Source organism: Paralichthys olivaceus, chromosome 15, assembly GCF_024713975.1.
Source record: "Paralichthys olivaceus isolate ysfri-2021 chromosome 15, ASM2471397v2, whole genome shotgun sequence".
NCBI classification, from domain to species: Eukaryota; Metazoa; Chordata; class Actinopteri; order Pleuronectiformes; family Paralichthyidae; genus Paralichthys; species Paralichthys olivaceus.
In genome coordinates, this window is record NC_091107.1 from 375,317 (window position 1) to 387,362 (window position 12,046).

The 12,046-nt window shown below is 41.6% G+C and overlaps 2 protein-coding genes and 1 long non-coding RNA gene across 5 annotated transcripts in view; 2 read left to right on the forward strand and 1 right to left on the reverse strand.

Moving 5' to 3' along the window:
* LOC138413773 (uncharacterized) overlaps nucleotides 1–12,046 on the reverse strand; it is an 85,099-nt gene that overhangs the window by 51,212 nt on the left and 21,841 nt on the right. The window lies entirely within an intron of this gene.
* LOC138413817 (olfactory receptor 8G17-like) lies at nucleotides 1,531–2,726 on the forward strand. The gene has a single exon (XM_069539922.1). It carries the CDS (start codon nucleotides 1,540–1,542, stop codon nucleotides 2,470–2,472), a length of 933 nt encoding a protein of 310 aa, XP_069396023.1. The 5' UTR covers nucleotides 1,531–1,539; the 3' UTR covers nucleotides 2,473–2,726.
* LOC138404883 (olfactory receptor 8G17-like) lies at nucleotides 7,566–8,507 on the forward strand. Its single transcript, XM_069510259.1, has one exon. The coding sequence runs from the start codon at nucleotides 7,575–7,577 to the stop codon at nucleotides 8,505–8,507; it is 933 nt and encodes a 310-aa protein (XP_069366360.1). The 5' UTR covers nucleotides 7,566–7,574.

Below are 12,046 nucleotides of genomic sequence, written 5' to 3' on the forward strand. Positions count from 1 at the left end.
GCTGATCGACTAACAGTGCGCACTGAGGTCTGCGTGGAGAATAACATGCGCTGTTCATTTAGCACGTTTGCCTTAATGAATATGCAAAATCTGCGTTTCTACCTGAGTGCACAAATAGATGCGAATACTTTAATTTAGCACATGCATTGTGATTTACAAAGCCTGAAAAAAGATTGTGGTAGTTGTGACTGCGTCTTTATTTAAAACGTTTGAAAGGAAAGTGCTAATCGGCACAGCGCTACGCACAGATGGCTGCAGTTATTGTGGTGAGGAGGAGATGGCAGGAAGAAGACAGAGAGAACGGATTCTTTCTGCTCGTGTTAGCATGTTTGGATGGACAGAAGCAAAAACAATTCCTCTCCTGTCAGGGCACTGATCGTCACACCAGATACAGCTGACCAGCTGCCTGGTGTGTGCTGTGTGTGCAACAACGGCCCGAGTGTCGAGCCTGAGTGCTCGTGCCACAGAAGACACAGCCCTTTGTTTGGTACAACTTCCCACACTATGCTCATGATCTTGGCCTTTGACAGATATGAGGCCGTCTGCACCCTTTTCTCTGAGATATTTGTATTGTTTGTGTTTTATTTCAGTTTAGCGTCTCTCATAAATCTGCTAACTCGCTCACAGTGAGTTTTCCAGTCAGAATCTTGCTGTATCCTCACATGGACACACTCAAACACTATTGAGAGTTTGACTTGTTGGCTGGCAGGAAAAACTGCAGAGAATGTCTCACATGCATTCCCTCCAGAAAACGTCAGGAGAATATCCAGAGTTCAGGTCATATATTGGAAAGTAGCTTAAGACCAAAGCTACAAGAATTTGCAATAGGCATAAATAAATGACATCGAGGTCAAAGAATAAAGGGATCATGAAAAAAAAGAAAGAGCTTCAAGAGTCTTGTGTAAAACTGTCATAGTATTCGGCCATAGTAACAGAATTCAGACAAATTCCACCCCATTATTTTTATGAATATTTCGATTCTGATTATTATGATTCTGATGACACAATTGTTTTGTGAACTTTGAAGTTACTAAAGGTATAAGAGTAATTGCAGCATTTATGGTAGAATAGCATGAGAAAAACATTCAGGTATTAAGTGGCACAAGTTGTGTATTTCATCATTAAGATTTTGAATGTTGTCATCAGGTATTATCAAAGGTGTTGATAGTTGAATTCCCTAAAGTAGGAATCACATCAATATAACTGTTGTTATGTGCAGGTGGGTGTTATCAGCAGGGCTGATATCGACCAGGGAAAGAAGGCTAACTGACATTACACTCTTAAGTATGTATCCAGTACTTAAAAGTACTTTTTATAACCTTTACCTTTTTTATTAATTTCTTGAGTAAGAGGAAAAACATACACAGTTATATTACTGAAATAATATTACCTCAGCTTTTATTGTTCAAACAATGATGATTTGTGGAACTTATACTGAAGTTGACTGATCAAAATAATGTGATACGATTTGACTTTTTTCTGAAATGATTTGTCTCATTACACATGACAATAACAACATTTCTTTATTCTTTCAGGTTGATGGAAAACTACACCTACAACAGCTTCATACTCCAGCTGGAGGGGTTGAATGTTTCAAATGAATCAATCTACCCAGTCTTCCTCTTCTTCCTTTTCTCCTATCTGTTCATCCTGGTAGCTAACGTAGGCATTGCTGTCCTAGTTTTCACAGACAAAAACCTTCACCAGCCCATGTACCTCCTTTTCTGTAACCTGCCATTTAATGACATACTTGGAAACTCTATCATGGTCCCGCGTTTGCTCATAGACATCCTGCGTTCTCCCTCTGAACATCTCATCAGTTATTACGAGTGTGTGGTCCAAGCTTTCACCACACACATGTTCGGCACCACCTCCCACACGGTGCTGATGATCATGGCCTTTGACAGATATGTGGCCATCTGTCATCCTCTGCGTTACGCTGCCATCATGACCAACAAGATGGTGATCAAGCTGACAGTGTCTGCCTGGGGCGTGGCCTTTGTGTTGGTGGGGATTCTGCTGGGTTTGACCATAAGACTGAACCGATGCAGGACAAAGATCATGAATCCTTACTGTGACAACGCCTCGCTGTTCAAACTCTCCTGTGAGAGTGTGTTTGTTAATAATGTTTACGGCCTCACGTTCACCGTGGTCCTGTTCTCAGCTTCTATCGGCAGCATAGTTCTCACATATACTCAAATAACCATCGTCTGTCTGACCAGTAAAAACAAGTCTCTGAACAGTAAAGCTTTAAAGACCTGCAGCACTCATCTAATGGTGTATCTCATCATGACATTTAGTGGAATCATTATTATTGCTCTACATCGCTTCCCTCAGTACTCAGACTATAGGAAACTCTCCAGCATTTTGTTTCATATCATTCCTTGCAGCCTCAACCCAGTTATTTATGGAGTGCAGTCCAAAGAAATACGAAAATTCTTGTCAAAATTGTTTGAGCACGAGAAAATGTGACAATTGTAAGAGAAAACATTTCAATGTTTAATTTAAAAGATAATGAGACAAATAACTTGACAACTATGATTGTTCTACTGTATTTTATGATTTTGTGTTGATCAACATAGCTCAGTGGTGACGTTATAAAGTCTATATATCTTCTAACATTAATATAATTCTATTGACAAGGTAATGAATGTCATTACATCTCATCATTCCAAACAAACTGTGTTTTTCATTATCTGAAGCTGCAGATAATTCATATTTTCCTCTCATTTGTAAGTGTGCATTCTAAATATATAATAAAAGCTCAATTGTGGTGAAAACATTTATTGTCATCAAGTGAAACATGAATATGAAGAAGAGGACTTGTGACAGGAGGAAACGTTCGATAACGGTGATGACATGATGACTTTGTTTCAAGGATACAGACACAGTTGGATGAAGAGTTGCAGCAGTGAAAAAAATAAATGTTTGAACAATGCACTGATCACCTCTTGATGTCACTTATCTTACAGTATTATTTAATGAGGAATCATTTTCTGATCAGAATAGTTTGGTTTTTTTATATCCCTATTATTTGCTAAAATACATTAGAAAGAAATTTGTGGAGCAAATTTTTTACATTGACCTTTGGCAGATAAGCTCCAAAAGTTAATAATCAAGAAATGACCCAAGAAATACCCACACTAAATCTAGTGAATATTCATTCAAGTATTGTGGTTATTTTGCACATACATATGCTTCAGAGCATAGTTGGAGACATTTTGGTCACAGCATTTGGAACATTTAGAAAATTGCACTGGTTTACGTCTTTTTTCAAAACATGAACTTACAAACGTATTTGTGGTACAAAACATCTCTGTCCTTATTTCTGATATTCAGTAGAACTGTGAGAAGCTTGTGTACAAGGCAAAGTCAAAAGAGAGTAAAAGGTGACTGTTTGGGACAAAATAACTAAACCAATTGAAATGTTCCTGTTACATCTGCCCTTCAAACTGCTTCTACCCTCTCCCTCTAGTTCTGGGTACTGCTAACCTGCTACCACTCCCTGAGTGGTTCTTCCTGTGTGTGTGATTGCCTGCAGGTGCACTGGAGTCAGTGCAGAGCCTCACCAGCTGCACCTCATCTGTCATCAAGCATCTACACATACTCCTCCTGACCACCTTCACACTGCCAGATCGTAGTCTCTGCTACCAGTTAGTGTTGCTACACTTCCAGCCATATAACTCCAAACATTTCATGCCATGCTTTTTTTTGCAATGTTGAGAGTTTGGGTTCCACCAACTATTTTGCATGTGGTCGCCCTCTGCAGGTCTGGAGTGCATCTTGTGAATGTGCTCAATGAATTGTGATTGAGTTTCTTTGCTGCTTTTCTTTCCACCATCTCATGGACTTGAGTTGTGTATGCCACACGCCACTCCGGTTCTTTCTTAAGCTGTCTCTCTCCTCAGAAAAGTGGCCTCCACTGCATTCCTGTTGTTGGGCAGGGAACTTGGATCTTTAATCAAGGGGTATTTTGTGTCCCAGTGAGGCTCATAACTGTGAGCATCTGCTTTCACATAGGTGAGGCCTTGTCTGATAATCTCTAGCTCTCTCTCCTCACTCAGAGTCATGTCTTTGCCTCCTAGTTGACAGTTACCGCACCGGCATCCTCCACACATGGGTTCACAGGCCGCCCCAATACTGTCCCATTTCCACCAGTCTAAGAATTATCTGCCAGCAACTGTGCTTTTGGTTTCAGCCTTGAATTCTTGCATCTCAGCAATTTCTTGATACTTCATTGCTGTGACTCTCATCAATCGTGCAAAGTGAGTCTCAGAATTGTGCAGAGCCATGTCCACTACTTCACAGAGGTCTGGATATGCTCCGCCAACGATCTTTCCTAAAGGGCTTTCCCAAAGGACAAGATCTCCTACTAGCTTTACTCTTTGTGGAGCGAGTCTTCCTTCACAGTGGCCGATGAGAAGCTCAATGTGCTCTGGTCTGTGAAGGTCCTCCAGGTTGGTGTCGGGGAAGAACTTCTTCCTTGTGGACCTTGTAGAGGCATACTTCTTCTCCAGGTAAATAGGCTTCTTTTCAGATGTTTCACTTACACCCAGTTGGTCTACCTTCTCTACAATCTCCTTCTGAGTCTTTAAGAATGTATGAAGGCTGTCGAAGTGATTGTCAGGTGTGACACCGTTTCTTGGATTGACCATGAATGTGAGCCAGTCTCTCTTCATATTGTCTGGTAGTTTGCTCTCTGTGGTTTTGATCACCAGGGGATTCTTGATGGCTCCTGTGCTTTCAAGCTCGGTGAGGTCATTCAGGGCCTTTTCTACAGCTTGAATTAAGTCAATTACATTCCTTGTCTGGTGTGACTTTAAAGGAGGGATTTTCTCCAGGTCTTCAATTATTTCCAAGGCAATTGTTGACTTGTTTCCATGCCTGTTGTCAAGTACTCTAAACATGTCCTCAGCACTGTTGTATGTTGACAGGCTCAGGTCTCTGCATATTCTCTCGTCTACACTGTCAAGGAGTTGGAACTTCCTTACCTCCAATGAGCCGGTTGGCTCTCCCTGCCTTTGCAGGTTCTCCAGTCTCTCTTCCATCTGTGAAAATTCCTCTTGAACCCAGTGAATTTGGGTAGACTGGTTGGCTTTATTCTCACCACTGGTTGTGGAACTGCCATCGGTTGAGGCTCTCTTCCTCTTCTTTCCTCCTCTGCAATTCTTTGTGCGGCGAGGAATTCTGCCCTTCTGGCTTTCAGGTTGTTGCCGAGTGCTCTCAGATCCTTTACTCTGCCTCCCAGGCGTGCTGTCCGATCATGTGGGATCCATTTTTCCCAGTCTTTCAGGCATGCAATTGCATCATGGAGCTTCTTCGCTTCTTCCAGCTGCAGTTCATAGCCGTCTCTATTGATAGCAGCGATGGGGATTGCATGAGCTCTATCACAGGCTATTTCTGTTTCTTGGATTGCAGAGTTTACCTCATCTTCACCATATCTTGGCCAGAGATTGGATTGGACTGCCTTCCGGACTTCAACCACTTTCACGTCACACTCTGCCATTGTCTTTTCAAGCTCATCCTGCTGGTGCTTGTCGAGCTTGACTTCTTCACCCTCATCGGTTTCATCTTCAATGTCTGCCAGTAGGCCAGCCATGCATTCATCATTTGCATTGCTGACATGCCTTGCCAGAGAACTGAGCTTGCTGAACTCATCTTGTAGTTCATGCTTGATCATGCTTTCTGCAGCTCTGCTCAGGTAGTTTGCTTGCTTGGTGAAGGCAGTTTTAGCTAAGGTCCTCTCTTGCTTCAGTTGCTTGACTGTTTTCCCAAGAGTTTCCTTCGCCATGGTTAAGTCAGTTCAGTCGATTCTTCCTTCCTTCGCGTCGACAGCTTGCTTGACTTCAGGCCTTTGATCCTTGTCTTAACTGCCACGCTGGTTATCAACTGTCAAGTTCTGTGTGCTTTCTGTGACCACAACTGTGCCCAAACTTGAGTTTTCTTCAGTTGTGTGGGGGTCCTCACCAACCAAACGTGCAATGTGTTATAATATTATATATCTATATTTTGGATGTCAGTAGATCAGGCCCGTAGAGTGTACAAAGAACTAGTGTAAGCCCTGTGGTCTAAACATGGAGTATTATTGGGTTAGGGTTAGGGGTTAACTGTAACCAGGGCCTGAAAAATGACACTTAACTTTTTTTTCTCCCAAATTAATCACATTTTTGAAAACGAAACAGGCTTGAAAACGTATTAAACTTGGCACTAGCGTCGTTGTTACATAGTCTGTATAGCTATTTTCATTATTTCAGGTTGATGGAAAATTACATCTACAACAGCTTCACTCTCCAGCTGGAGGGGTTCAAAGTCACAAAGGATTCGGAGTCTTTTTCTCGGACTTAATTTCCTACATTTTTGTAACGTTATGAATATTGGGATTTCCATTCTAACTGATAAGAACCATCACCAGCCCATGTACCTTGGTGTTCATATTGTGCCCTGGTTGCTTTCAGATATGTTGCAGCCATCTTCTGAATGTCTAATACGTTTTAATGAATGTGTTTACTACACATTTGTTTGGTACAACTTCCCACACTATGCTCATGATCTTGGCCTTTGACAGATATGAGGCCGTCTGCACCCTTTTCTCTGAGATATTTGTATTGTTTGTGTTTTATTTCAGTTTAGCGTCTCTCATAAATCTGCTAACTCGCTCACAGTGAGTTTTCCAGTCAGAATCTTGCTGTATCCTCACATGGACACACTCAAACACGATTGAGAGTTTGACTTGTTGGCTGGCAGGAAAAACTGCAGAGAATGTCTCACATGCATTCCCTCCAGAAAACGTCAGGAGAATATCCAGAGTTCAGGTCATATATTGGAAAGTAGCTTAAGACCAAAGCTACAAGAATTTGCAATAGGCATAAATAAATGACATCGAGGTCAAAGAATAAAGGGATCATGAAAAAAAAGAAAGAGCTTCAAGAGTCTTTTGTAAAACTGTCATAGTATTCGGCCATAGTAACAGAATTCAGACAACTTCCACCCCATTATTTTTATGAATATTTCGATTCTGATTATTATGATTCTGATGACACAATTGTTTTGTGAACTTTGAAGTTACTAAAGGTATAAGAGTAATTGCAGCATTTATGGTAGAATAGCATGAGAAAAACATTCAGGTATTAAGTGGCACAAGTTGTGTATTTCATCATTAAGATTTTGAATGTTGTCATCAGGTATTATCAAAGGTGTTGATAGTTGAATTCCCTAAAGTAGGAATCACATCAATATAACTGTTGTTATGTGCAGGTGGGTGTTATCAGCAGGGCTGATATCGACCAGGGAAAGAAGGCTAACTGACATTACACTCTTAAGTATGTATCCAGTACTTAAAAGTACTTTTTATAACCTTTACCTTTTTTATTAATATCTTGAGTAAGAGGAAAAACATACACAGTTATATTACTGAAATAATATTACCTCAGCTTTTATTGTTCAAACAATGATGATTTGTGGAACTTATACTGAAGTTGACTGATCAAAATAATGTGATACGATTTGACTTTTTTCTGAAATGATTTGTCTCATTACACATGACAATAACAACATTTCTTTATTCTTTCAGGTTGATGGAAAACTACACCTACAACAGCTTCACTCTCCAGCTGGAGGGGTTGAATGTTTCAAATGAATCAATCTACCCAGTCTTCCTCTTCTTCCTTTTCTCCTATCTGTTCATCCTGGTAGCTAACGTAGGCATTGCTGTCCTAGTTTTCACAGACAAAAACCTTCACCAGCCCATGTACCTCCTTTTCTGTAACCTGCCATTTAATGACATACTTGGAAACTCTATCATGGTCCCGCGTTTGCTCATAGACATCCTGCGTCCTCCCTCTGAACGTCTCATCAGTTATTACGAGTGTGTGGTCCAAGCTTTCACCTCACACATGTTCGGCACCACCTCCCACACGGTGCTGATGATCATGGCCTTTGACAGATATGTGGCCATCTGTCATCCTCTGCGTTACGCTGCCATCATGACCAACAAGATGGTGATCAAGCTGACAGTGTCTGCCTGGGGCGTGGCCTTTGTGTTGGTGGGGATTCTGCTGGGTTTGACCATAAGACTGAACCGATGCAGGACAAAGATCATGAATCCGTTCTGTGACAACGCCTCGCTGTTCAAACTCTCCTGTGAGAGTGTGTTTGTTAATAATGTTTACGGCCTCACGTTCACCGTGGTCCTGTTCTCAGCTTCTATCGGCAGCATAGTTCTCACATATACTCAAATAACCATCGTCTGTCTGACCAGTAAAAACAAGTCTCTGAACAGTAAAGCTTTAAAGACCTGCAGCACTCATCTAATGGTGTATCTCATCATGACATTTAGTGGAATCATTATTATTGCTCTACATCGCTTCCCTCAGTACTCAGACTATAGGAAACTCTCCAGCATTTTGTTTCATATCATTCCTTGCAGCCTCAACCCAGTTATTTATGGAGTGCAGTCCAAAGAAATACGAAAATTCTTGTCAAAATTGTTTGAGCACAAGAAAATGTGACAATTGTAAGAGAAAACATTTCAATGTTTAATTTAAAAGATAATGAGACAAATAACTTGACAACTATGATTGTTCTACTGTATTTTATGATTTTGTGTTGATCAACATAGCTCAGTGGTGACGTTATAAAGTCTATATATCTTCTAACATTAATATAATTCTATTGCAAAGGTAATGAATGTCATTACATCTCATCATTCCAAACAAACTGTGTTTTTCATTATCTGAAGCTGCAGATAATTCATATTTTCCTCTCATTTGTAAGTGTGCATTCTAAATATATAATAAAAGCTCAATTGTGGTGAAAACATTTATTGTCATCAAGTGAAACATGAATATGAAGAAGAGGACTTGTGACAGGAGGAAACGTTCGATAACGGTGATGACATGATGACTTTGTTTCAAGGATACAGACACAGTTGGATGAAGAGTTGCAGCAGTGAAAAAAATAAATGTTTGAACAATGCACTGATCACCTCTTGATGTCACTTATCTTACAGTATTATTTAATGAGGAATCATTTTCTGATCAGAATAGTTTGGTTTTTTTATATCCCTATTATTTGCTAAAATACATTAGAAAGAAATTTGTGGAGCAAATTTTTTACATTGACCTTTGGCAGATAAGCTCCAAAAGTTAATAATCAAGAAATGACCCAAGAAATACCCACACTAAATCTAGTGAATATTCATTCAAGTATTGTGGTTATTTTGCACATACATATGCTTCAGAGCATAGTTGGAGACATTTTGGTCACAGCATTTGGAACATTTAGAAAATTGCACTGGTTTACGTCTTTTTTCAAAACATGAACTTACAAACGTATTTGTGGTACAAAACATCTCTGTCCTTATTTCTGATATTCAGTAGAACTGTGAGAAGCTTGTGTACAAGGCAAAGTCAAAAGAGAGTAAAAGGTGACTGTTTGGGACAAAATAACTAAACCAATTGAAATGTTCCTGTTACATCTGCCCTTCAAACTGCTTCTACCCTCTCCCTCTAGTTCTGGGTACTGCTAACCTGCTACCACTCCCTGAGTGGTTCTTCCTGTGTGTGTGATTGCCTGCAGGTGCACCGGAGTCAGTGCAGAGCCTCACCAGCTGCACCTCATCTGTCATCAAGCATCTACACATACTCCTCCTGACCACCTTCACACTGCCAGATCGTAGTCTCTGCTACCAGTTAGTGTTGCTACACTTCCAGCCATATAACTCCAAACATTTCATGCCATGCTTTTTTTTGCAATGTTGAGAGTTTGGGTTCCACCAACTATTTTGCATGTGGTCGCCCTCTGCAGGTCTGGAGTGCATCTTGTGAATGTGCTCAATGAATTGTGATTGAGTTTCTTTGCTGCTTTTCTTTCCACCATCTCATGGACTTGAGTTGTGTATGCCACACGCCACTCCGGTTCTTTCTTAAGCTGTCTCTCTCCTCAGAAAAGTGGCCTCCACTGCATTCCTGTTGTTGGGCAGGGAACTTGGATCTTTAATCAAGGGGTATTTTGTGTCCCAGTGAGGCTCATAACTGTGAGCATCTGCTTTCACATAGGTGAGGCCTTGTCTGATAATCTCTAGCTCTCTCTCCTCACTCAGAGTCATGTCTTTGCCTCCTAGTTGACAGTTACCGCACCGGCATCCTCCACACATGGGTTCACAGGCCGCCCCAATACTGTCCCATTTCCACCAGTCTAAGAATTATCTGCCAGCAACTGTGCTTTTGGTTTCAGCCTTGAATTCTTGCATCTCAGCAATTTCTTGATACTTCATTGCTGTGACTCTCATCAATCGTGCAAAGTGAGTCTCAGAATTGTGCAGAGCCATGTCCACTACTTCACAGAGGTCTGGATATGCTCCGCCAACGATCTTTCCTAAAGGGCTTTCCCAAAGGACAAGATCTCCTACTAGCTTTACTCTTTGTGGAGCGAGTCTTCCTTCACAGTGGCCGATGAGAAGCTCAATGTGCTCTGGTCTGTGAAGGTCCTCCAGGTTGGTGTCGGGGAAGAACTTCTTCCTTGTGGACCTTGTAGAGGCATACTTCTTCTCCAGGTAAATAGGCTTCTTTTCAGATGTTTCACTTACACCCAGTTGGTCTACCTTCTCTACAATCTCCTTCTGAGTCTTTAAGAATGTAAGAAGGCTGTCGAAGTGATTGTCAGGTGTGACACCGTTTCTTGGATTGACCATGAATGTGAGCCAGTCTCTCTTCATATTGTCTGGTAGTTTGCTCTCTGTGGTTTTGATCACCAGGGGATTCTTGATGGCTCCTGTGCTTTCAAGCTCGGTGAGGTCATTCAGGGCCTTTTCTACAGCTTGAATTAAGTCAATTACATTCCTTGTCTGGTGTGACTTTAAAGGAGGGATTTTCTCCAGGTCTTCAATTATTTCCAAGGCAATTGTTGACTTGTTTCCATGCCTGTTGTCAAGTACTCTAAACATGTCCTCAGCACTGTTGTATGTTGACAGGCTCAGGTCTTTGCATATTCTCTCGTCTACACTGTCAAGGAGTTGGAACTTCCTTACCTCCAATGAGCCGGTTGGCTCTCCCTGCCTTTGCAGGTTCTCCAGTCTCTCTTCCATCTGTGAAAATTCCTCTTGAACCAAGTGAATTTGGGTAGACTGGTTGGCTTTATTCTCACCACTGGTTGTGGAACTGCCATCGGTTGAGGCTCTCTTCCTCTTCTTTCCTCCTCTGCAATTCTTTGTGCGGCGAGGAATTCTGCCCTTCTGGCTTTCAGGTTGTTGCCGAGTGCTCTCAGATCCTTTACTCTGCCTCCCAGGCGTGCTGTCCGATCATGTGGGATCCATTTTTCCCAGTCTTTCAGGCATGCAATTGCATCATGGAGCTTCTTCGCTTCTTCCAGCTGCAGTTCATAGCCGTCTCTATTGATAGCAGCGATGGGGATTGCATGAGCTCTATCACAGGCTATTTCTGTTTCTTGGATTGCAGAGTTTACCTCATCTTCACCATATCTTGGCCAGAGATTGGATTGGACTGCCTTCCGGACTTCAACCACTTTCACGTCACACTCTGCCATTGTCTTTTCAAGCTCATCCTGCTGGTGCTTGTCGAGCTTGACTTCTTCACCCTCATCGGTTTCATCTTCAATGTCTGCCAGTAGGCCAGCCATGCATTCATCATTTGCATTGCTGACATGCCTTGCCAGAGAACTGAGCTTGCTGAACTCATCTTGTAGTTCATGCTTGATCATGCTTTCTGCAGCTCTGCTCAGGTAGTTTGCTTGCTTGGTGAAGGCAGTTTTAGCTAAGGTCCTCTCTTGCTTCAGTTGCTTGACTGTTTTCCCAAGAGTTTCCTTCGCCATGGTTAAGTCAGTTCAGTCGATTCTTCCTTCCTTCGCGTCGACAGCTTGCTTGACTTCAGGCCTTTGATCCTTGTCTTAACTGCCACGCTGGTTATCAACTGTCAAGTTCTGTGTGCTTTCTGTGACCACAACTGTGCCCAAACTTGAGTTTTCTTCAGTTGTGTGGGGGTCCTCACCAACCAAACGTGCAATGTGTTATAATATTATATATCTATATTTT